At 46.5% G+C, this 24,916-nt stretch overlaps 1 protein-coding gene across 5 annotated transcripts in view; it reads left to right on the top strand.

Moving 5' to 3' along the window:
- Positions 1–24,916, top strand: part of ARMC8 (armadillo repeat containing 8) — a 138,223-nt gene that overhangs the window by 96,335 nt on the left and 16,972 nt on the right. For 4 of the 5 annotated variants that reach the window (XM_075004059.1, XM_075004057.1, XM_075004060.1 and 1 more), the window contains 6 exons: positions 534–734; positions 5,224–5,319; positions 10,868–10,950; positions 11,212–11,293; positions 12,595–12,681; positions 23,929–24,021. In XM_075004059.1, coding sequence (XP_074860160.1) covers positions 534–734; positions 5,224–5,319; positions 10,868–10,950; positions 11,212–11,293; positions 12,595–12,681; positions 23,929–24,021 — 642 coding nt within the window. The remainder of the gene's footprint in view (positions 1–533; positions 735–5,223; positions 5,320–10,867; positions 10,951–11,211; positions 11,294–12,594; positions 12,682–23,928; positions 24,022–24,916) is intronic. The other variant, XM_075004058.1, reaches the window with a different exon arrangement.

The following is a 24,916-nucleotide window of genomic DNA, read 5'->3' as shown; positions in this document are numbered from 1 at the left end:
AAATATTGCTGCTTATGGCAGTACTGAACTGGGAAATGTTAAAATCCAAGTGGAATAACTGATGTGTTCATATGTATTTGGGTACCTAGAAAGTACCGTACCAAAAGTGACAACCTCAACTAGTAATCCAGGAACTGTATTTTCACAGCAGTGTTGCTGAGTTCTGGGGGAAAACACAGGTTTCTTTTCTACAGTGCAAAAAAAATTTTGCTAGTAAAGACTATATTATGTGGACATTTGAGCTTCCATGCAGAACAATTTGATTGTAGATCCTTTCTGGACATAGTGGCAGAGAATAATGTGACCAAAAAATGTAGGTGGAAAGAACCCTACACTGTGCTAATAAGTGCTAAGAAATGCCTATAATTGAATAAGCTGATCGTAATTTCTGTATCTGTTCCCACAGTCATTTGAACCTTTTTCTTTAAGAATTTGGGTGAAGAGAATTGCTCTAGACATCAAACTGAAACAGAATCTATAAAAACTTACAAATTACTTTCTCTGAAACTAACATTGAATTTTATACCTTCCAGACACTGCCAGCTTTGGTTCGGATGTGTAGCAAGGAGAGATTGCTGGAGGAGCGAGTGGAAGGAGCTGAGACCCTTGCCTATCTAATTGAGACAGATGTTGAGCTCCAAAGAATTGCCAGTATTACAGACCATCTTATTTCAATGCTTTCTGACTACTTCAAGTATCCTAGCTCGGTCAGTGCAATCACTGATATCAAAAGGGTATGTGTGTTAATTCGTCAGTTCAGAATTTCCCAGAGTGTATGAAAAAGATTTTGAAACTGCAGATAAGTGTCTTAAGCACTCAGAAATTGAATTAAAATTGTCTTCCAGTTGTTGCACTTCTGTATTAATGCCTGAACCCACACTGAGGAGGAACATTCCAGGCAAACAACACTATAGGAACAGTGAGATGACCTGTCAGCCAAGCACAACATTCTAGACAATTCTTTAGCCTCCTTTGTAATGGGAGCATGGAGTTTGTGGATTTTCTCCTGGTCTTGCTTGCTGGGTTGATGAGAGAACTGAAGAAAAGAGTGATAATCCCAAACGGGGGAAGGTTTCCTTTACTTCTTCCACCCATTTGGAATATACTCAGCAAAAAGGTCCTCTAATCACATTTGGCACTAGAATAGCCCAGGAAAGCACAGGTGGCAGAGTCCATTCTCAAACTCCGACAATATGGGGCAGGTCATGCTTACCCACATTTACAATATGCTCTGAAAGCCACAGATAAAAAACAACCTGTATAAGTACAAATAATTACTCTTGCCACATTTTAAATAGAATAAATAAAACACAAAAAGAGGTTCGGTAACTGGCTGGGAAGCAGTAGATGTTGAGAATCAAAAAAACAAGGTTCCATAACTGAATCTGAGGCTACGGCTACACTATGAGAGAAATCTGACATTTAATAAATTTGACTTTTTTAACCTCATTCTTATGAATTCAAATTTAAGTGTCCACAAACCTTTGGGACATTCGACCCACCATTTCTCTGTGTTGTTTCCGTGTCCCCATTGCCTTATCCAAGTTTGACTGCGTGGGCAATGCATCGTGAGTACCTATCCCACAGTGCCTTAGCCCCAGTAGCTTGTGAGTGTTTCATGTCAGAAAAGCAAGGCACTGTCCCAAAATCCAGAGCACCCAGTAGCCGCATGAAAACAAACTGGAGATTGCACCATTTCCTGTGGCATTTTCTCTGGCACAGCGCTACCACGAGCATGGATTCCCAAATGCTTCACGTCATTGCACATACCATTACAGCAACTTCCTGGACTGTCGCACAATTTTGCTTTCTATTACAAAGCTCAGTGATGGTTCAGTATGATGAGGATGATGACAATGATGCGGGTTTTCAAGAGGAAATCTTCCAACTGTGGTCCAGGAACTCTCAAATTCTGGCTGCCCTGAATCCATTGATGACAGTGGACTGGCAGTTTTGGACTCATGAGATTAGCACACACTGGTGGGATCACATCGTTTTGGAGTCCTGGGATGACCAACAGTAGGTGAAAGACTTTCGTATGTGCCAGTCCACCTTTATGGAACTTTGTGATGTGCTGGCACCCCCCCTGAAGCGCAGCAACGCAAGAATGAGGCCGGCCTTAATGGTTCAGAAGTGGGTGGCAATTGCTCAGTGGAAGTTTGCAATGCCCGACAGTTACCGGTCAGTGGCAAATCAATTCGGGGTGAGCAGATCTACAGTGAGGTCTGAGGTGATGCAGTGACCTATTCAATCTGTCATCATCTCCTCAGGAAGGCAGTGACTCTGGGAAATGTAGAAGCCATAGTGGATGGCTTTGCTGCCAGGGGATTTCGTAACTGCGGTGGGGCAATAATGGCATGGACATCCCATCACGGCCCTGGACCACCTGGCCTCTGAGTACTTAAATAGAAAGGGATCCCCGTAAAGTAAAAATAAATGCCTGGTGGAAGGGTTTTTTTTTTTTTCCTGCCATCTGCCATGTTGGGGGTAGAACGTTTCTCGGAGCTCACTGGAGCAGCCCTCATCAGAGAAAAAAGCCTATGTAAAGTAGGGCAAACATTTCTGTGCTGCACGTGCCAATATGCAGTAGCAGGGTCCACAGAGCCCATCAGCCATACGGTGAGGGGGAAGGGTTCGATTCCAGCCCCAGGGATAGCTGAGTGGGGAGGGATTCCTGTAAAGCAGGGGAAAAAAGAAAAGCCCGAGGGGAGAAGGCCCAGAGATCCTGCAGTCCATGTGTCTGGGAGTGTAAATGACAGAGCACCTGCCAGCCAAGTAAAGTGGCAACGCAAGCCAGGAAAATGTAAAAGAGCAGGAAGCATTGCAAAAAAAATCCAATCCAAATTCCTATGCTTCTTTCGATTGCCAAAGAAGACATCACCTTCCTAAAACTAACATATATCGACAAAGAACAGCTGCTCATCCTGTGTGATCAGAAGCCTAGAAAATTTGCCAAAATGCTGTACAGCACCATGACACCAGATTGCTGTCTGGTTGCCTGACATGGCAAGTTGTGCTCCTGTGAAAGCCACAGTAAGTCAGGGTTGCCCGAAAACCTGGTGCAAAAAATACAAAAGTGCCTGCATGAGGCCTTTGAAGAGATCTCCAAAAACAAGAAGTGCTCCATCCCCAGAAACATTAACACGCTGTTCTGAGGGGCACAGATCCATAGAAGACCTGTACGCATACCCATACCCATGCCTATACCTATACCTGCCTGCAACCTGCTTTAACATTTATAAAAAAATATACTTACCATAACAGCTTGGTCCCGGGGGCTCAGGGACTGGCGTAGGGAGGGACCGGTTCCAGATCTAGGGCGAAGAGCTCTGGGCTGTCAGGAATAACTTCCTCGGGCCCCTGCTCATTGCCCCCTTCTTCCTGTCCATTGGCTCTTCCTCCTGCGCCCCTAGCTCCTCTTGGATCATCCTGGACTCCAGACTAGGGCCTCCACAATCGCTGTAATTAAGACCGGGCTCTCTGTTGAGGTCACCAGCCACAAGCACATGCAGCTGTTCATGATAGCAGCGGGCCTGTGGAGATGACCCTGACATCTGGTTGGCTTCCTAGACTCTGTGATAGGCCTGCTGGAGTTCTTTCACTTTCACCCAGCATTGTGTGGTGTCTCAGGAATAACCTCTGGCAGTCAACTCACATGGCAGGTGATTATAGGTTACCACATTTTTCTTGGCCACCCAAAGTCTCCTTGCCACTGATTCATCTCCCCAAACTGCAAGAAGATCCCGAATCGCCTGATGGGTCCACGGTGGAGCTCTCTTGTGAACATGAGAACTACTAGGCAGATCACTGCCCTGAGTACTCATGATTGCATGAAATGGCTACCGATGCGATTGCTCCCAGTGTGGTGCAGTGGCTGCCGATGCAATGTGACGGGCAAAGGAATTTTATCATTGTGTATTTGCACGCCTGTGTGCTGATGAATTCAAATTCAAATTTAATCAAAAATGTGTGGGCTTCCTGTGACCTTTTTCCTGCGCACCTGGATGGAGAGCAGCAGAGAACAAAGCGGTCGTACCTTACAGGTAGCCACGTAGCTTTGTGGGATCCATATAGGACACTTTCTAGAGGCTAATAATTTGATTTAAAGACATGCTGCTTCCACACTGACCTTTATTCAAAATTTAAAATTAGAAATTGACACTACACCCACTCGGTTCTGATGATATTATGAGATCAATATATCAATATTAGTGGTCCTTAAATTGAGCTGATGGAATTTACAGTGAAGACAGCGACTTTTTAACATCAGGATAACTGCCTTCAATTTGAATTTATCTCCTAGTGTAGATGCAGCCTGAGAGTGTGGCTTTTTAGCACTTTTTATAAACATAGAAGGCAAAAGATAGCAGTATTTTACGTGTATGCATAACTCAGCCATTTGAGTGTATCTTGTGGAGTGAATGGTACCTTGTAAGATGCAGGTGGAATGAGACAAAGTTCTGCAGGATAAATTTATTTTCCTATTTGAAAAATTGTATATCCTATTATAATGCACTGTAATGCTGATGCGGTGGGGCAGAGTTAAGCTTACTCAATCTTACCTTAGGCATTTTTCCTGTATTTTGAGTGCCTTAATCTGTAACCTGAGTATTTCCTTGGCAATGTTTTGGATGTGGAATTAAATAGATATCATTGCGTCATCTGATGGCGTCTTTCAACCAAAGTTCTAAGAGCTGTTCTGGCCCTTGATACCATCCATTTTTATTGGTGCTGCTATCTAGATCCTTGTAGATCTTGTTGTTTTCTCCCCCTCTGAACACGTAACTCTTTCTATGGGGTGGGTATGGGCAAAAGGAGGCCATATCAGTCTAATAATAGAGGAGGGAAGAGTTGAATGGGGCTTGTTTTGTCTGGGAAAAATGTAATTAATCTCATCCTGTATTTTGAGATGTGAAATACATATGTTGTTTTATTATTACTATTCACCTGTATAGGCTACAGTAAAACAAAGCACTTAACTGTGTGATTAACTTTAGTTACTGACTTCAGTGGAACATAAGAACGTACTTTAGAGCTAACCTTTAGTTTCAGTTCTGATTCTGCCTGTTTACCATGTAATACGATCAAAATCTGGGTGAACAGGCACTAACCTCGGACTAACACAGCTACCTCTCTGTTACTAACCTCTGACAGTTAAGAAAATACCATGTGCAAATTTAATTATCTCTCATGCAGTATCTGACTGATTACTTTTTTCAATAGCTTGACCATGATTTAAAGCATGCTCATGAACTGCGCCAGGCTGCATTCAAGCTATATGCTTCACTTGGAGCAAATGATGAAGACATCCGAAAGAAGGTGAGTCTGGGCAAGGGTCATCCTTTGGTGTTGGCAGCCGTCAGGCAGGGAGTGACATCAACCTGAAAGTCATACTGGAATGCATTACAGGTTGGATCTCCCTTGTCTGGCACACTCAGGATCTGACTAGTCCTAAATAAGGGAGTTTGTTAGACCAGGGAAGGTCAGGCCTCTGGCCACAAGGACGCAGCAGCATCCCCACTAGGCTTCTCTTCCAAGTGGGCCATCTGGGCTGCCAACCTGCTGGACCGCAACCTCTTCTTTTGAGGCTCTCTGGTCCAGGGACTTTCTGCTGCAGCAACATCCATGGTCTGCTGAACCAAAGAATTTCAAGCTGCATCACTGACTGGATAAGACAAAGCAGACAGAATAACAGTCTAAGTGAAGAATTAGTAGAATTCAAGTTTGACTTTTGCATGTGGAACTGACAGTGTGTTACATTAACCTTATGGTGCACTTCTTTTGTGTGAGTTCCAGAGAAATTTGATTTCTTGCTGTGATGCAACAAAATCATAAAGTATAACAATAATACAAATGCAAAAAAGCAGTAAAGTAGCACTTTAAAGACTAACAAAATAATTTATTAGGTGAGCTTTCATGGTACAGACCCACTTCTTCAGACCATAGCCATACCAGAACAGACTCAATATTTAAGGCACAGAGAACCAAAAAGAGTAATCAAGGTTGACAGATCAGAAAAAAAAAATGATCCAGGTGAGTAAATCACAGAGTAGAGGGGCAGGCAGGTGGGAGTCAAGAATTAGATTAGATTTGTTAGTCTTTAAAGTGCTACTTTACTGCTATTTTGTTTTGATAGTATATAGACTAGCACAGCTTTCTCTCTGTTACTAATAATATAAATGCTTACTTGTGGAAATACTACCTTTCAAATGTCATGAGGAAATTCCCATCTCTCATTTTATGTTGTCCATCAACATGTGTCCTAGTTATATTTTAATTTTTGCTAATATGCAAATATTGTGTATAGGAAGCTTTCTGGTAAGTGATCAGTTGAAATTAAAAATGTCTAAAGACTGTTTTGATATGTAGCATACCCCCCGTTCTTCAAATTATTACCCTATGGATGCTCCACTCTAGGTGTTTTGGTGCCCCTGCACCTCTAATTGGAGAATTTTGGTGGTAGGGTTTACATGTGATCTCCCTCCTTTGCAGTCGTCCACTAGGCTTTGTAGAGCTGCATAGGCAAAACCTCCCAACCCTCCAAGTTTTTTCTCAACCTCCTTTGACCTTGAATGGAGTGAGCAATAGCCTTTTTCTTCCTTACATTGATAGTTTTTAGTATTAATAGTAGTTATTCTTAGAGACTCCTCATTTTTTCTTAGTTTCCTTTTCTTTTTTAAGTGTTGAGCGTTTCCATTGTCTTTCACGACTTCCTGCCTTTTGCTGGGGTAATATCCCCTGCAGGGGCATGCCCGCTTCCTCCGACTTCGAGATGCCTCTCCTGCATGGAGGCAATCCCATTGATGGACGGACACTCTTGTTACATCTTATGCCTTAAATCAAGAGTCATTCCACAGAAATGCATCTTCTGCTAATAGCTGAAGATGACATGTCAGAACTGGGAGCTCAAGCTGAAACTTCTCACAGAGGGTACATTTTGGCCACCAACTGACCCCAGTCCTGAGGCCTGTCCAGCATGCAGATTATCCTCAGAACCTTCAACATCCAGAGGGGTGGGATTGTGGAAAAGAGAGGCTGTTTTTCCCCTGCAAAGCCTGTAGACAAAGAACTCCCACACCCTTAAATGGAGTCCTTGAGTAGCCAGAGAGGATCCTAGGCATGCTCAGTTACTTCGGTACCAATGACTCTGAAATGTGTTACCCAGACACATCAGGAACCCTCTAGTACAGAGCTTTGCCATTGCATCTAAGCACTAGATGGGCACAGGCTTAGGAGCAATGGCACCACCTACCAGGGATAAGGACAGAGACAAGAAGAGGGTGAGCAGCCACGCAGCTCGTGCCTTCTCCCATCTGGGGAGCACGCAGCTGCTTGCCTCGTTGTTTCTCCCCGCGTGGGAGTCCAGCGTGCACCATGCTGCAAGTCTGTCTGCTGGGGGAGCCCAGTTTCTTAATGTGGGTAAGTGTAAGGTAATGCATGTTGGAAAAAATAACCCAAATTACACGTACTACATGATGGGGTCAAATTTAGCTACGACAGATCAGGAAAGGGATCTTGGAGTTATAGTGGATAGTTCTCTGAAGACATCCACGCAGTGTGCAGCGGCAGTTAGTAAGGCAAATAGGATGTTAGGAATTATTAAAAAAGGGATCGATAATAAGACAAAAGAGATCATACTTCCCCTATATAAAACTATGGTACGCCCACATCTCGAGTACTGCGTGCAGATGTGGTCTCCTCACCTCAAAAAAGATATATTGGCATTAGAAAAGGTTCAGAAAAGGGCGACTAAGATGATTAGGGGCTTGGAAAGGGTCCCATATGGGGAGAGGCTAGAGAGACTGGGACTTTTCAGTTTGGAAAAAAGGCGATTGAGGGGCGATATGATAGAGGTATATAAAATCATGAATGGTGTGGAGAAAGTGAATATAGAAAAATTATTTACCTTTTCCCATAATACAAGAACTAGGGGACACCAAATGAAATTGATGGGTAGTAGGTTCAAAACTAATAAAAGGAAATTTTTCTTCACACAGCGCACAGTCAACCTGTGGAACTCCTTGCCCGAGGAGGCTGTGAAGGCCAGGACTCTATTAGGGTTTAAAAAAGAGCTTGATAAATTTTTGCAGGTTAGGTCCATAAATGGCTATTAGCCAGGGATAAAGTATGGTGCCCCAGCCTTCATAACAAGGGCAGGAGATGGATGGCAGGAGATAAATCACTTGATCATTGTCTTCTGTTCTCCTTCTCTGGGGCACCTGGCATTGGCCACCGTCGGCAGATGGGATGCTGGGCTTGATGGACCTTTGGTCTGACCCAGTATGGCCATTCTTATGTTCTTATGTTCTCCCAGCTGGGAGAGCCGGGGGATGGCAGGGAGGTGATTTCAATTTGCACTTAACTCATGTTAATGCGAGTTAGGCGAAAATCAAAATCATGCTTCTCGAGGGTTTACGGTATCGCTGTGGTGGGGATGATGTGGGTAGCCAGAGGGCGTGCTGCTCCTCAGTCGATCCGTAAACAGGGATAGATTTCTGATAAGTGTACGTAAGATACTTACCTTTTAGATGACGGTTTATTGTGTTTTCTTTGTAGCAGCTAGAAAATCGGTGATTAATGTCATATTAAATGTCAAGGAACAGAGAAACGTGGATGTGGAAATACAGTACAGTATTTAAAACACAGGATTAGGGTCAGGGTTCCCTCTAATTTTTTCCATCCATGGGTGGTATAAATATTATGTGCACAGAGGCGCATGCAGATGTGCATCACCAGTAGAAGCACAAGCTGCCAGCTTTGGGTGCTCCGCCAATGAGCTGGATGTCACCTGAATCTCTTCCGGGCGATTGCCCAAGTGCTCAGCTTATACGGAACGTTGATTAAGATTCAGAAAACCTAAGTTTGATTTCTGACTCAGCCACAGAATTGTTGATGCTCTGTGGCCAAATCACTTAACCATTCTGTGCCTTTCTCTATGGGTAAAATGAGGATAATGATATTTTCCGGCCTCCCAAGAGTATTGCATCTGATGAAGTGGGTCTTTGGCCACAAAAGCTTATCCTGCAAAATATCTGTTGGTCTATAAGGGTGCTACAGGACTTCTCCTTGTTTTTCCAAGAGTATTGGTGGTGGTTTTGTTTGTGAAATGTTCTGAGATGCTCTGACAAAAGACGCTAATACTGCAAAGAATTTGTGTGTGTTGTAGTTCAGGATGCTAGTCTGCAGGACTGTAACCTAGAGTTTTATATGCAATTCCTTCTTTAGCATCATACAGTATTGAGTCATGAGTGCCATATAATGTTATGAAATCATACTCAAATGAAAAAGAAGCTTTACTACATGGCTGTAAGCATGCTGTGACCAAGGCTTTCCTCACAGGAAATTTTATTTGAGAGTTTTGTCTTGGTTTCAAATTTGGGTACAAAGATTATGGGTTTTATACTGATTGTAGGAGGACTGAGAAGAGGGTAGCACTTCCCTATATCTCCTGTTCAGTGGGTTCAGGAAAGCATCAGGCAGAGAGCAGATTTCACTTCTCCTGGTCTTATCTTTATTGGGGACAAAGGTGCTGAGGGAAGACACAAGGAAAATCTGGGTGACTGTGTTATGTGGAAGCAGCAGAGTATGCAGTATTCTCAACACCAGCAACCACAGAACCACTGGTTTTTGTGCCCAGGGGCTGTCCTTAGCCCATTCTGGGTCTAATCATGCTGCCTCTGGGGATCCTGGCCCCAAGATCTGGCTTTGGAACCTGTCCATTCCATTAGAGAGGCTTCCCCTATTTCAGGCATCTGAGCTCAGGGCCAGTAATGGGAGATGAGCCTTTTGTTTCAACTTGGATGGTACTGCCAGAATGGTAGAGATTTCTGAGACAGCACTGGCTTTGACATCCCCTTATCTCCTGATGACTGCTGCCAATTCCAGGATCTCTTACACAGAGTGATAGGAGAGTTTCATGTTTCCCAGCGAGAGATCCAAGACAGTGATCATAAGCTGCTGGGGTATACTTCACTCATCAGAGCCGAACAGAGTTGCTGTCATGAATCAACAATGCCATCCTTGAGCCAGCTTGCACAGTTCAGCACACATTGGCCATATGGGTCTGTTTCTGTTCTCACGTGCACCTTCCAGTTCACTTGTGGTCCAGACAGGAATGAAATGGGCTAACCAATGGCATCCATGTTTCAACCATCCAACAGTGAGGGTCAGTGACCAGTCCTTTTAGTCTGCAAAGTCTCCTCTTTAATTTAGAATTTCCAGTGATCAGGCGTAAACTGCTAAGTATGATTTCCCAAATTACAGCAAACTGAAGGACTTTGTCAAGAAACTGCCACAACAGGGCTGGGCCCACTTTCAAGCAATAATTGAGAGGAAGCTGGTAGCAAAGACCTCGCTCAAATCATCAGGAGATGCAGAAAATACCTCATTATGTTCAATGGCCACTGGCACTGTCATGATGGGGAAGTCGTGGCTCAATTCTTCAGGATTTCCCAGGAAGATACAAAATGTCATGGCAGACTTCTCTTTTTCAATTAATCCCACATCTCTTCAGCCAGAAAATGGATTCCCTTTACATCCTGAAGGATTCAAGAGCTACATTCTTTGATCCTTGAGTATTTCCACATCAGAGCTGAATTGTAACATGTATTGTACACAGCCTGCACGACATTGCAGAGCGCCCACACCCCCTCATTTTTCCCATCAACGGCTTTACCAATCACCAGGAAAGCATCAGAAGAAAACCACAGTCAGGTTCCAAAGTGGGTAAATAGAGGAGGAGTTGTTTCTAAGGTAAATCCTCTCTTCATATGTGACATTTCACATGTTCTGAATAAATCAGTAGCATTTACAAGTAATACAAATGTTGTCTGCCTCATGTTGTTTACCATTAACTTGATTTCTGCAGATCATTGAGACTGAAAATATGATGGATCGAATTGTGAATGGCTTGTCTGAATCTAGTATCAAGGTGCGGCTATCTGCCGTCAGGTATGTGGTTTCCTTTTATAAATAAAACAACTTCCAGTGTGTTTAACTCTTCTTCTTTTTGGTCCATGATTTCCTAAAAAATGTGCTACCTTCCAATGCTAAAGAAAATTAAGGCAGTTTCTATTCTCCAAAAATTCATCAAGGATAGTAGTAACATATTTCTTAGTGTTTGTTATATTAATTATCAGAGTTCATAGTTATATTTATGTGGAGAGAAACAATGAAAATATTTCACAGACCTCATTTTATTTTTCTTTGTAGATGTTTGCACAGTTTGTCGCGGTCTGTGCAGCAGCTACGGACAAGTTTCCAAGATCACGCAGTATGGAAACCCTTAATGAAGGTGAGATGAAAAATATCAAAAATCAGATGCTTGGAATTGGATGTGATGTGTTCTCCAGTTAGTATCTCTTTTAGAATCTTGATAGCTATCACCATGACATGTGTTATTCATGATCTTCTCTGGAGGTTCACAAATCGGCGAAAGTCCTGTTAACAACAGTATTGTTGCCTGCACTTTCTCTTTTGAAATGTAACAGAGTATGTTACAAAATAAAATGAGCACTGAGAACCGGATGTTCCCTAGGCATTACTCACCAAGAGAACTTCCTTCTGCTCCCCTTCTCAGTCTGGCACCAGCAACTCGGGTGAAGCTGCAGTTTTGGAGTGGGGATATTGATTCTACAATGGCGCACCTGCAGTATTTTCTGAGAGTGCGGGATGTTGGAAGAGGTGGGGCCAGGACTGCATAGAGCATTCCTCTTCGGCCTAATACAAAAATCTTAGTGTTTCTTTTGAGGCAGTGCATTACACTGCTGTCTCTGGTGTAACTCCCGAGTCCAGCCCCATGAAGCACCATCCCCCGGGAGGAGAGGGGGAGCATGGCTGCTTATGTTAGAATTCAGCCTGCCTAGAAAGAAAAATAACAGGTATTGCATTGTCTTACACACTGTAGTTATGGAATGACTGAGTGGTGATGAAGAATGGGTTGAAATTAATTAGTGTAAAAGGACAGAGGAAGACAGATTGTTCTGCACATACTCAGCTATCTATGAGAAAATAGAAGCCTCTGGAGGAGAGACTAGACTAATCAAACAGTGCAAGGCTAAGGCTATGTCTGCACTACCAGATCAATTCAATTTTGAGTATCCTCACTTCTCACAAAGTCAAGTTAATGCTGCCACACTAGAGTGGCCAAACATCGACTGTTCCAGCAGTGCATTGTGGGAACCTATCCCACAGTTCCCTCAGCCCTGCCCGCTGCCCCTTCCCCTCAGGCTCTGCTGCAACTCCACCACTACCCGCAATCACTCTGCTGCCTGGTTCTCAGGTCTCTGCAGCTTGGGGGAGCTGGGAAACTGACTAGCATTTCTATGCTAGCTGGGAGCCATCTGCAGCAGGGAGCCAGGTTCTGCATTGGTCAGTTTCCTGGTTCCCAGTAGCCATGTGCAGCAGCGCCAGAAGAGCCCAAGCTTCCTGCCACTTGCAGGAGCCATGTTTCAAGCTTAGTTTCCAGTCAGGAATTCACAGGTATGTCCACATCCCACAGTGGAGCACTCATAGGAACAAAACATTCTGAAGATTTACTTTGTTTAAAAATAACCTTAGTCTACTTCATGACAATTCTTCTCATCATGTCCTTAGGTTTTACAGAATGCTCCAGATGAAGTCCTGGTGGTAGCATCTTCCACACTCTGCAACCTTCTCCTTGAATTCTCTCCAAGCAAAGAGGTTGGTGTTTACCTATTGTTTCCTCTTAGTGCTCATTTAGTGGAACTGTGACTCTACGCCTACATGAAGGAAGAATTTTGAAATGGCCGTGCTAATGGCCAAATCGGAGAATACTAATGAGGTGTGCTGAGTATTCATTTCAGCGCCTCATTAGTATTCTCTGACTTGGCCATTAGCATGGCCATTTCAAAGTTTTTCCTAAGTGAAGACACGTCCTGTGTGTTAGAGCAGTGACTTTTGAGTAAGTGAAGAAGTTATTAATCCCTATTAAGTGACTGTAGTTGTAATGTTTGGTTAGTAGAATTTCATCATTGAGAGACTATCAAAAAAAACCCTGTTGATTATGCAATGATACAACGGAATAGGTGGGTATGTTGTGGTTATGTTATCTGAAACCTAACTTTACAGATAGACTATTCACTTAATAAGTTTAGAAAGTATTTTAATTGATACAGCGCAGGCAGCAAGGCAGACTTATCTGCTTTAGAGAGAAATCAGATAACTAGAATCTCCAGGGCTGTTAAGCCAACAACTTTCACAAGCACTAGTATTTTTGAAAATCCCCCAAAACATCTAGTTAATTGTGGATAATTTTAGCAGACACAATGCACATGGTCCTGATGAGCGGGGAAGTGGTAGTACCTGCAAGGAAGGAAATGCAGAGGGAAGAGCATAGAAGACATACCAAAAAAGGTTAGAGAAGGTTGGAGAGTTAATACTGACAAAGGGCAGAAGTAGTGATGGCCTAAAGAGAAGCAGATATACCCCTGGATTAAAAAAGAGGCTCTAGGGACTGCAGCCCTCAGCCCCTGGCTAAGGATGACCCCTGCAAAAGATCTCTGGGCCACCAAACATCTAGATCTTTTTGCAAGATCCTCTTAGCTCGAGGCCCTGGGCAGCATACGCTAAAGACCCTGTGTGATATCCAGCCCTGCCTGGCAGGGTGGTGCTGGGTATGACAATGAGGGACTGAATAAAAAGTAAGTTATGACTACAACTAAAATCAATTCTTCTTCGAGTGTCCCCGTGGGTGCTCCACATTAGGTGTCGGGCTCGCCCGGCGCCGCAGATCGGATCTTCCAAGCAGTTTCTGCCGGACCGCGCATGCGCCGGTGCGCGCCGCTCCCCCGCGCGCTCCCGGCCATGTGCGCGATCCGGTCCCCGCCAGTTCCTCTTAACCGCCGTCGGCTGCAGACGGAATCCAACTAGGCTAAGGCCAAGTAGTGTATTCAACGGCTTTATCTGTTTTTTTCTTAAAGTTTTTTCAGGCACTTAGGCTACTATAAGCTAGCCGGTTGTTATTTTGTAAAAAAAAAAACAACAACGAACAAGCTAGGAGAGGGACAGCTCAGCCAGTCCCAGTAACAAGCGCCGGAGGCCAGGAGCTAGGGCTATCAGCCCTCCTGCTGAGGCAGGCCATCGGAAGGGGAAAACGGCACAAAGAAGGTGCTAAGTACCCACTTAAAAACACAAAGACTCACCAACAATGTCCTCTTCAGGCTTTAAAAAAAAAAAAAAAAAAAAAAGTGCTGCTTCTTGACAAGGCCCTCCAGCCAGAAGCGCCGGAGCGGCCGCAGCAGGAGGGACCCTCCGGGGCCCTTAAAAGGAAAGCTGCCTCCCTCACTCCATCAGCGCAGAAACGGAGGAAAGTATCTCCAGCCCGATCCCTGCCGGCAGCAACAGCGAGCGGGACGGGAGGAGCAAGCAGCCCCCAGCCGCAGCAACAGCTGATCGGCGGCGGCACGGAGAGCCACGTGGAAACGGCTCAGCCTCCGATACTCAGCCAGCCACCCCGCACCGCAGGCAGGGCGGCGGCTAAGCAAACGCCGGTACTGGCGGCACCGCAGGCAGCGGCACCGACCCCCGGGGAACCGGCGGTGCAGAGCGCGCAGGCACGCAGCCTGCCGGCACCGGAGGACACCGCACATGCGGCATCGCCCTCGAGCGTGCCGAGCTCGGTGCGGACGGGGCCGGAATCCCCTGTATGCTCCCCAGCCCGATCCCTGCCGGCAGCAACAGCGAGCGGGACGGGAGGAGCGAGCAGCCCCCAGCCGCAGCAACAGCTGATCGGCGGCGGCACGGAGAGCCACGTGGAAGCAGCTCAGCCTCCGATAATCAGCCAGCCGCCCCGCACCGCAGGCAGGGCGGCGGCTAAACAAGCGCTGGTACCAGCGGCACCGCAGGCAGCGGCACCGACCCCTGGGGAACCGGCGGTGCAGAGCGCGCAGGCACGTAGCCTGCCGGCACTGGAGGACACCGCACGTGCGGCACCGCCCTTGAGCGTGCCGAGCTCGGTGCGGACGCCGGAATGCCCTGTATGCCCCCCAGCCCGATCCCTGCCGGCAGCAACAGCGAGCGGGACGGGAGGAGCGAGCAGCCCCCAGCTGCAGCAACAGCTGATCGGCGGCGGCACGGAGAGCCACGTGCAAGCGGCTCACCCTTCGATAATCAGCCAGCCGCCCCGCACCGCAGGCAGGGCGGCGGCTAAACAAGCGCCGGTACCACCGACCCCCGGAAAACCGGCGGTGCAGAGCGCGCAGGCACGCAGCCTGCCGGCACCGAAGGACACCGCACATGCGGCACCGACTTCGAGTGTGCCGAGCTCGGTGCGGACGGGGCCGGGATCCCCTGTATGTCAGGGGCGGAGTTACCTCCTCAAGGGATGGGGAAGACTGCACACAAGAGGAGGCATTGCAGCCCCTCTCCGCACAGGGCTGTGTAGTTGCTTTCTCACAGCCCTCCGCTATGTTGCAGACTCCAACTAGAAGGCAGGGGTCCCCCCCCCCTTGGCCTACCCGGAGCCCCCTTCTCCATTTCTGCAACCAGCCTCACCCTGGCTGGGACCACCTCCACCCTTCCTGGGATTTGAACCGCTGGACTATTAGGCAAAGTCGCTCTCTCCAGGGTCTCGACGGTCTCCCTCCCCCAGACGCAAAGGGTATGCACCAAGGGAGTGGTCTAGGTCACCTTCCCAAGACCAGTGCTTATACTGCCGTGGTCGCCCCTACCACGCAGGGCATAGACACCATCGGCAATCTACTAGGGAAAGATCCCTACGAACGATCTCGTACCCCCGAGGGCAATTGTGACCGGGGACAGAGACTTAAGCATCTCAGGGGGGACTGGTTATGGAACCCCGAGATTTTTCCTCGCACACCTCTAGTGAGAGGGTGTACCATCATCAGCAGGAACCGGAAGGGTCCAGAAAGACGTACCCCAGCGGTTCCTCGCTTTCCTCCCCGGATGAGGCTACGGCCCCGGGGGGCGTCCATCCTCCGGACGATCTCAAACAGTTCCAAGAGCTGTTTTACGAGGGTGGCCTTCACGCAAGGCTTCCAGACAGCAAAGGTGCAAGAGCAACACCATAAGCTCCTCAAAAATCTGAGACCTCCGGCCTCCTCCAAAATAGCAATACCGCTGATGACGCAATCTTGGAGCCTGCCACTATGATATGGCAGACTCCTGCGACTATTCCGCCTGTCCACAAAAGAGCGAAAAAAAAAAAAAAAAAAAAAATACTTCGTGCCCACGAAGGGCATGGAGTTCCTGTTCAGCCACCCACAACCAAATTCTTTGGTGGCGGAGTCGTCGCAACGTGGGGGAATAAACAAACATGCCAAAAAGCTAGAGCTGTTGGGCAGAAAGGTCTACTCCTCCTCCACGCTACTGTTGCCAATGGCAAATTACGCAGCGCATCTAGCGAACCATAATTTCAACAACCACATTAGGTTGACCTCCCTCATGGACTCGCTTCCAGAGGGCACGAAACCAGTGCTCAAGGCCATCATCCGACCATTTTATAACCAGTGGCAAAGGATCACCACAGACACATGGGTGCTGGAGATCATAGCCACGGGGTACGCCATCCCCTCCCAGTTGCTCCCACCGCCATGACCTCCACCCGGGGCCCCACCTCCAGGAGACCTCCCATGTAGCGAGGCTCAAGCAGGAGGTAGACCATCTCATGCTCGTAGGGGCAGTGGAAAGAGTGCCGGAGCAACTGCAAGGGAGAGGGTTCTACTCGAGGTACTTCCTCACGGGGAGGTCCATCTTAGATTTTCGAGGCCTCACCGGTACCTGCGCAAGCAACGTTTTCGGATGATCACAAACGCCTCCATCCTTACGGCACTAGACGATGGAGATTGGTTCGCAGCCCTCGACTTACAAGGTCCTACCGTTTGGGCTCTCCTCAGCCCCCAGAGTCTTCACCAAGACCTTGGCAGTGGTGTCAGCCTACCTGCACAGACAGGGGGTATTTATATTCCAGTATCTGAATGACTGCCTACTCAAAGGGGCCTCAAAGGAGGAGGTACTACGCATAATATGTGTCACAGCAGGCACGTTCTCTTCGCTCGGCCTGCTTATCAATCTGACAAAATCAAAGACAGACCCCACACAGGACATAGAGTTCGTAGGGGCACGCATAAATTCTATTACAGCGAGGGCGTATCTACCAGAGACTCGCTTTCGGGCCATCGGCTCCCTCGCGCAAGGCTTCACCTTCAGCCCTATGGTGCCGGTTCTGACGTGCTTACAGCCGCTGGGCCACATGGCAGCAGCAACGTTTCGTAGAACAGAACGCCAGGTTACACATGCGCAGCATGCAGCATTGGCTGGCGAGCGTATACAAACCGGCAGCACACACTGTTCACAGGATGGCGTCGCCCACAACGGAGGTGCGCAAATCCCTGCAATGGTGGGTAAACCCCGAGAACCTGCTAACAAGGGTACCCTTCCACCAACCACACGTATTGGTTTTTCTTACTACAGATGCCCCCCTCATAGGGTGGGGAGCACACATGGGCGAAGAGGTGACGCAAGGGCTGTGGTCCTCTATGGAGCAGTCACTGCACACAAATATACTGGAGCTCAAAGCAGTGTTCAACGCCTGCAGACACTTTCGAGACCAACTGAAAGGCAAGGTAGTCGGGATCAGTACAGACGATACCTCCACCATGTTTTATATAAATCGGCAAGGAGGAGCTCGGTCCCGTGCCTTATGTGTAGAAGCAGTCCGGTTGTGGAACTGCTGCATCGCCAACAATGTAACCTTGAAAGCCTCGTACTTACCAGGCGCTCGCAATGTGAAGGCAGACCAGCTGAGCAGGCGTTTCGCACTCACGCACGAGTGGCAGATCCGTCCCGATCTGCTGCAACCGATTTTTCCACGCATGGGGTTTTTCCCCAGATAGACCCTGTTTGCTACTCAGCACAACAAGAAGTGCCCACGATTCTGCTCCAGGGCAGGACTGGGACGGGGGTCCCTGAGGGATGCCTTCGCGATCTCATGGAGGGGCCCCCTGCTTTACGCTTTCCCTCCCACAGTGCTCATCCACAAAGTGTTGCAGAAAACCAGGAGGGAAGGAACCTGAATGATCCCGATAGTCCCAACGTGGGATCGACAGCAATGGTTCCCCCTATTCCTGCGCATGTCGGACCGGCCACCGAGGTCCCCTCCGGTGGCGCGGGATCTGCTCACGCAAGCCCAGGGGTCCATAGTGCATCCGCACCCCCAAGGCCTGCGACTACAAACGTGGTTAATCCATGGCTCAGCTCCCTAGAGAGCACATGTACGGAGGAAGTGCAGCAAGTCCTAGAAAGTAGCAGGAGGACTTCCACCAGGAAGACCTTCAAGCAGAAATGGACTCGCTTTATGGCATGGTGTTCTACCAATCAGCTAGCCCCCTTTCGGTGCCTATGGCTGTGATATTAGAGTATTTACTGGACCTCAAGAGAGGAGGACTCTCGCTATCCTCGTTTCAGGTCCACCTGGCCGCCATTTTGGTGTTCAGACACGAAGAGGAAGGGCACACGGTGTTCGCCCATCCCATGGTTACCAGGTTCTTCAAAGGGCTGGTAAGCCTATACCCCCCTCAGAAACCGCTTCCACCTCTGTGGAACTCGGACCTGGTGCTTAATGCGAAAAGGGGACCACCGTTTGAGCCTTTGGCCACGGTTTCCCTCCGCCTCCTTATGATGAAGACGACCTTTCTTCTCGCAATCACGTCAGCTCGCAGGGTGAGCGAGCTTGAGGCAGTTATGGCAACGCCGCCCTGCGCTGTTTTTCCAAGGAGGCGGTAACCATACGGCTGCATCCAGCCTTTGTTCCTAAAGTTTCTTTCTGAGTTTCATACTAACGAACCTATTGTTTACCCTTGTTTATCCAAAGCCTCATAACTCTAACAAAGAGGTGCGCCTACACCTCCTGGACGTGAGCAGGCGCTAGCTTTCTATATGGACAGGACCAAGTCCTTCCGGAGAACGGATAGGCTCCTAGTCTCTATCGCTCCCAAATCAAAAGGAGAATGTCTCTCTTCGCAGAGAATCTCTAAGCACATCGTATCTTGCATAAAAATGTGCTACAAACTCAAAAAGACTCCTTTACTGGCCACGCCCAGGGCTCATTCCACTAGGGCGGTGGCAGCATCAACAGTCTTTTTTTCAAGGGCGTTGCGCTAAAAGACATTTGCAGAGTGGCGACCTGGTCATCCTGTGACACCTTCGCCAAACATTACGCCCTTCACAGGGTATTCCAAGAGGATACCCGTCTCTTGGCAGCGGTCCTCTCGGGGACAAGCTGCACATAATCCGATTACCCACCTCCTATCTTGGGTTACTGCTGGGTAGTCACCTAATGTGGAGCACCCACGGGGACACTCGAAGAAGAAAGAAAGGTTACTCACCGTAGTAACGGTGGTTCTTCGAGATGTGTCCCCGTGGGTGCTCCACTACCCGCCCATCCTCCCCGCTCCGGATCTCTGTTTAGTGTTTTGCAGGAGCATCCGAGGCGGTTGGTCAAGGAACTGGCGGGGACCGGATCGCGCACATGGCCGGGAGCGCGCGGGGGAGCGGCGCGCACCGGCGCATGCGCGGTCCGGCAGAAACTGTTTGGAAGATCCGATCTGCGGCGCCGGGCGAGCCCGACACCTAATGTGGAGCACCCACGGGGACACATCTCGAAGAACCACCGTTACTACGGTGAGTAACCTTTCTTTACTCCAACAAGGCCAGAGGCTCTCCTTGATATCTGTGCATACATCGCTCCCACGTCAGCAGCCTGAGACTAGATCAAGGGTGTGCAAGCTTTTTGGCCTAAGTATGGAAATTGTACAGACTGGTCCACGAACGTTTACAGAATTGGGTGTGAGGGCTCTGACTGGGGATACAGACTTTGAGGTGGGGCAAGAAATGAGGCATTTAGGGTGCTGGGACCTAGGGGCTCAGAGCATGGGTGGGATGTCTTGGCTGGGGCAGATTGAGGTGCATGAGGTTGGTGAGGGCTTGGAGTGCAGACTCTCTGGGGTCAGGCTCTGGATGGAGGGGGTTGGTCTGCGGGAGCGGGAGCTGAACTGGGATCAAATGCTTTGAAGGGTGGGAACTAGCTCAGGGCCGGGGTAGGAGTTTAGGTATGGGAGCACTTACTGCAGGGTCAGGGTGTTGCTTACCTAAAGTGGTTCCTAGAAGCAGTGGCCCATCCCCCCCTTTGTCTCCCCCAAAGAGGAAGGGCCATTTGGCTCTTCATGCTGCCCTGTCCACAGGCACTACCCCTACAGCTCCCATTGACCCTGGTTCCCAGCCAATGGAAGCTGCAGAGCTGGTGCTTGGGGTGAAGGCAGCTTGCATTGTCCCCACTTCCTGAAGCTGCTACACACGCACAGCAGGGCAAGGCAAGCCACTGATCCCATGCCATGACTGGACCACCAGAGTGGTGCAAGTTCTCCAACTCCACTCCCCGGTGAGATCTTCAGGGCCATATTAAAAGGTCCAACGGGCCAGATGTAGCCTCCAGGCTGTAGTTTTCCCAGCCCTGCTCTAGACATGTATCCATGGGGCATAATTAAAAATGAGCTTCATTCTTCTCCAGAAGGTGAGTTTGACAGCTGAGAGCTAAGCCTTGTGTTTTACCTTTAGTTCTGCCTTCATTAAAGACAATGGCAAAACACCTGTTGGCATCCATGTGAGCAGATATGAGCCATAACTGCAGGCATGTGATTTCACCAGGCTGAGCAAAAGTGAATGCTCAGAGGTTCTTTTTTTAGTAATTACTTGTTTTAATCTATAGTGCATTGACTTATGTGACATACAGCATACAGAGAGAAAGCCATGCTAGTCTATATGCTATCAAAACAAAAAAGCGTCAAGTAGCACTTTAAAGACTAACCAAATAATTTATTAGGTGAGCTTTCGTGGGACAGACCCACTTCTTCAGACCGTAGCCATACCAGAACAGACTCAATATTTAAGGCACAGAGAACCAAAAACAGTAATCAAGGTGGACAAATCAGAAAAAAAATTATCAAGGTGAGCAAATCAGAGAGTAGAGGGGCAGAAGGGAGGAGGGGGGAGTCAAGAATTAGATTAAGCCAAGTATGCAAACGAGCCCCTAGAGTGACCCAGAAAATTCCAGTCTCGGTTCAAACCACATGTTAATGTGTCACATTTGGATATGAAAGAGAGTTCAGCAGCCTCTTGACACATCTTGGTTTGAACTGAGATTAGAATTTCCTGGGTCACTGTAGGGGCTTGTTTGCATACTTGGCTTAATTTAATTCTTGACACCCCCTTCTGCCCCTCTGCTCTCTGATTTGCTCACCTGGATAATTTTTTTTTTCTGATTTGTCCACCTTGATTACTGTTTTTGGTTCTCTGTGCCTTAAATATTGAGTCTGTTCTGGTATGGCTATGGGTCTGTCTCACGAAAGCTCACCTAATAAATTATTTTGTTAGTCTTTAAAGTGTTACTTGACTGCTTTTTTGTTTTTATACAGCATACAGTTCACCATTCATTGTGTGCTTCGTACATGTCTGTATATGTTGTGCATAGTGTACAATATACATATTGCTGCCTATGAAGTGTAAGGTTTGGTTATTATATCCTTTATGCATTTGTTTCAATAATGTATTCCTTTTGCTCTGATGTATGCATTTCCATATTATAATGGGCAAAACATTCATCTTTTGAGCTACAATTTTAATGTTTTGTCTAAGCCCATAAGTGATTTTTTTTTAAATGTGAGGAAATCCCTTCATCTGCCATGTGGTGAGGGAGAGTTAAAAAGGCTTTTCCCATTAAAAGTAACTTTATCCACACATTTTTAAACACAGCTACAGCAAAAGTGCCTGACTGGCAACTAGCAACTTGGCCTGGTCGGAGGTAGCCCTCCATGAGGGCTAGTGCTTTCATTTGATTAGACTGGAAGATGGTTAAAAATAAAGATGTTATAAGCACCTGACAAAATGTTCTTCAGTATGCTGCTTAGTAGTGTGCCCCCAATTTATCAGAGCTTAAAGCCTCCTTTGTGACTGCATTGCACATTTCCTGCCTCTATCAAGGGTAGGATATCAGACAGTCTGTTGCACTCCAGCTGCCACTGGATCTATTTGTATGAATGAGCTTCTCTTCATCAAGAGATCTCATTGTGTTTAGACGTGATCGCAAGGAGTGGAGTTAGCTTAAAAAAAAGACCACAATTGGCTGGTCAGTATACACAGTGACAAATAGCTCTCTGCATCATGTCAACGTGCTGTTCAGATGGCCTTGTCTTGAGACCAGTCAGCTAGGGGCAGTGTGGTGTCAGCTTACCCAACTTGGCATAATATCTAAATGGAATCCAATTTCCTGGTGAAGACAAGCCCTTTGGAGACTCTCTGCCAATGACAAATGTACAAGCTCTTCATACAACTGTCTTTAATTAGACAAGATTTGCTAAAGTAAAAGGGAGGATATTCTAAAATTTCTTCATATAGTTAAGTATTTTATTTAACATGCTCTATATTTTCTTTTTTTTGTTATTGGTCGCACTTTAAGATTTAATACCCCCTATGGTAACAAGAATAATTTTAAGAGTGTATTTAGCTGAGCTGAGATGGAGTATGATTTTTGGCTCATGAAAAGTTTATGGATTTTCAGGTTTTTTTGTTCAGTCACAGGACAAAAAAATACCCTAAAACTTTCCATGGAATATCTTCCCAGTTGGAAGCCTGCCCACCCTTTCTTCAGTGCAGATGGTGGCCCAGGGAGGAGGTCAGATTGGGAACCAACCACCAGGCTCCACAGGCTCTCCTAGCTCCTGCCTGATTTCCATCAGCGGTTTGCCAAAGTCAACAGATTGGCAGCTCTAATATTGGCATCTTAGTTCAAGTCTTTATTTCATTTGTCAAGGAGTGTTATATTTTTTCACTATTGAGACAAGTATTGAACACTCTGCAGTGGTATTGTTAGAAAAAAAAACTAGTATACGTTTAATCTCAATCAGGTGATAACATTTACAGTTAGGTTTTTTAACATAAATACGGCTTTTTATTGTTCCTCATAATTTCAGAATAAACGAAGGTGTGTTTCATCCTTAAACTTGTAATAATTAATCCATATTTGTAAGTTAACATTTTCCACATATGCCACAGCAGTGTTCTGCAAACCTATAAGGAAAGACCCTAGAATAAAGCACATGTACAAGCAAACTGAATTAAGAACTGAATTGTGCTCTCACACCTACTGATGTAAATTCAGCAAAATTCACCCCTCTTCGGGGGTCCCTCACCTATTTTGAGGCATTATGTGAGAGAAGTGGTGCAGAGAGCTTTTCAGACCTTGTGCATAAGGGTGAATGCCCCCCAGTTTAGAGTAATTCCATTGACTTTGATGGTGATAATACAGATTACATAGGTGTACTCAGGGCAGAATTTGGCCTGTTCTTCCCTTGGTGGCCTAAGTTTCCTGACTGTCTCAAAATTTTATCATTCCATGACTAATTTCTGTTTCATTTAATGATTTAGGGCTTTTAAAATCCATCTGTTAATATTTATCTTGTAACATCATGATGTGATATGACAAATGGTTTGAGTTTTTCTCAGGTTGTCACTAGAAGTCTAAAGAGTTAGCCTTATTACACTTTGTTGTTGATCTGTTAGATCTCCATGTGTCTTCATTAGTGAATGTGAAGAGCAAATACAGCCTGTTTAAATACAATGAAAGACTGTGAAACCTCAAACAACCAAAAATCAGTTGCTTAAAGAAGACAGTCTTTTACTACATTATCAGAAGTCTATTGAGACAGCTGGTTGTCTGAAATGGGGTTATCTACACATTTCATTTAGTTATGTCTACAGTTCCTCAATAAACAACAAGATCCACCTTGAGATAAGCACAGTGTGCTATATTATCATTGACAGATCACTGAGGAACATGTAAATCCAGTAAATTAACACACTTTTTTCTAAAGCTGTATGTTTTCCTGTTTGTTACAGCCCATTTTAGAGTCAGGAGCCATAGAACTTCTGTGTAGTTTAACGCAGAGTGAAAATCTTGCTTTACGAGTGAATGGCATTTGGGCTTTAATGGTAAGTACTCACTCCAAAAAAATATTGCTTATAAAAACACCATATGCAACCAGACAACCACCAAAATACAGTTCAAGGAACAGAGATTCTGAACCTTATTTTTGTCCATGAAATTTGTACCATTGGTAAACCCAATTTTGCATGTGTTCAACCTGCCTAGAGGTGTGGCTATACAAGAAATAGTGATCAGTCTCTGACAGCGTCTTAAAAATAAAAGTACAGTCTTACTTAGTCAAATCAATTGTGCATCAATATCAGTGTCCTGTCCTCCCACGGTGGCCAGTGCCAGATGTTTCAGAAGAAATGGACAAAAGAGAGCAATTTTGAGTGACCCATTCTCTGTCATCCAGTTCTGGCATTTAGCAGTTGGAGGCTTAGGGGTATTGAAGCATGAGATTGTATCCCTGGCTGTTTTGGCCAATAGCCGTGAATTTACCTAATTATTTTTGAGCTCAGTTATGCTTTGGGCTCTCACAGTGTCCTATGGTAACAAGTTCCATGGGTTGACTGTACATTGTATGAAGAAGTAACAGGAGTAGAAGCAGACGTGTAGTCTCTTGAGGTGTGCCAAATGTGCCAGAGCTAGAGACTTTCTCTGCCTCCTTTAGAAAAGCACTGATTCTGCTGACCCTTCCCCACTACCATACGGGAAGGGCAGAAATCCCTTATTGTTGACTTTGGTTCTAGCCTCTGGGCATCTATTAGGTCTGATACTGATGCAGGAATTACTGGACCGACTGTGTCCATGTGATCAGTTATATGAGTCAGTCACAGACCTGCTCTGCCTTTAGGTGCAACCTCGTTGTTGGTCTAGGTCTTTCCCAGGACTGTCACCTACTGCCTCTCTGAAGGAGTGAGACACTGAATCTCTGTGTCCATCGGCACCACATCTAGA

This window comes from Carettochelys insculpta, chromosome 10, assembly GCF_033958435.1.
Source record: "Carettochelys insculpta isolate YL-2023 chromosome 10, ASM3395843v1, whole genome shotgun sequence".
NCBI lineage: Eukaryota > Metazoa > Chordata > Testudines > Carettochelyidae > Carettochelys > Carettochelys insculpta.
The sequence above is the reverse complement of the archived record's forward strand: the minus strand, read 5'-3'. Positions and strand labels throughout refer to the sequence as shown.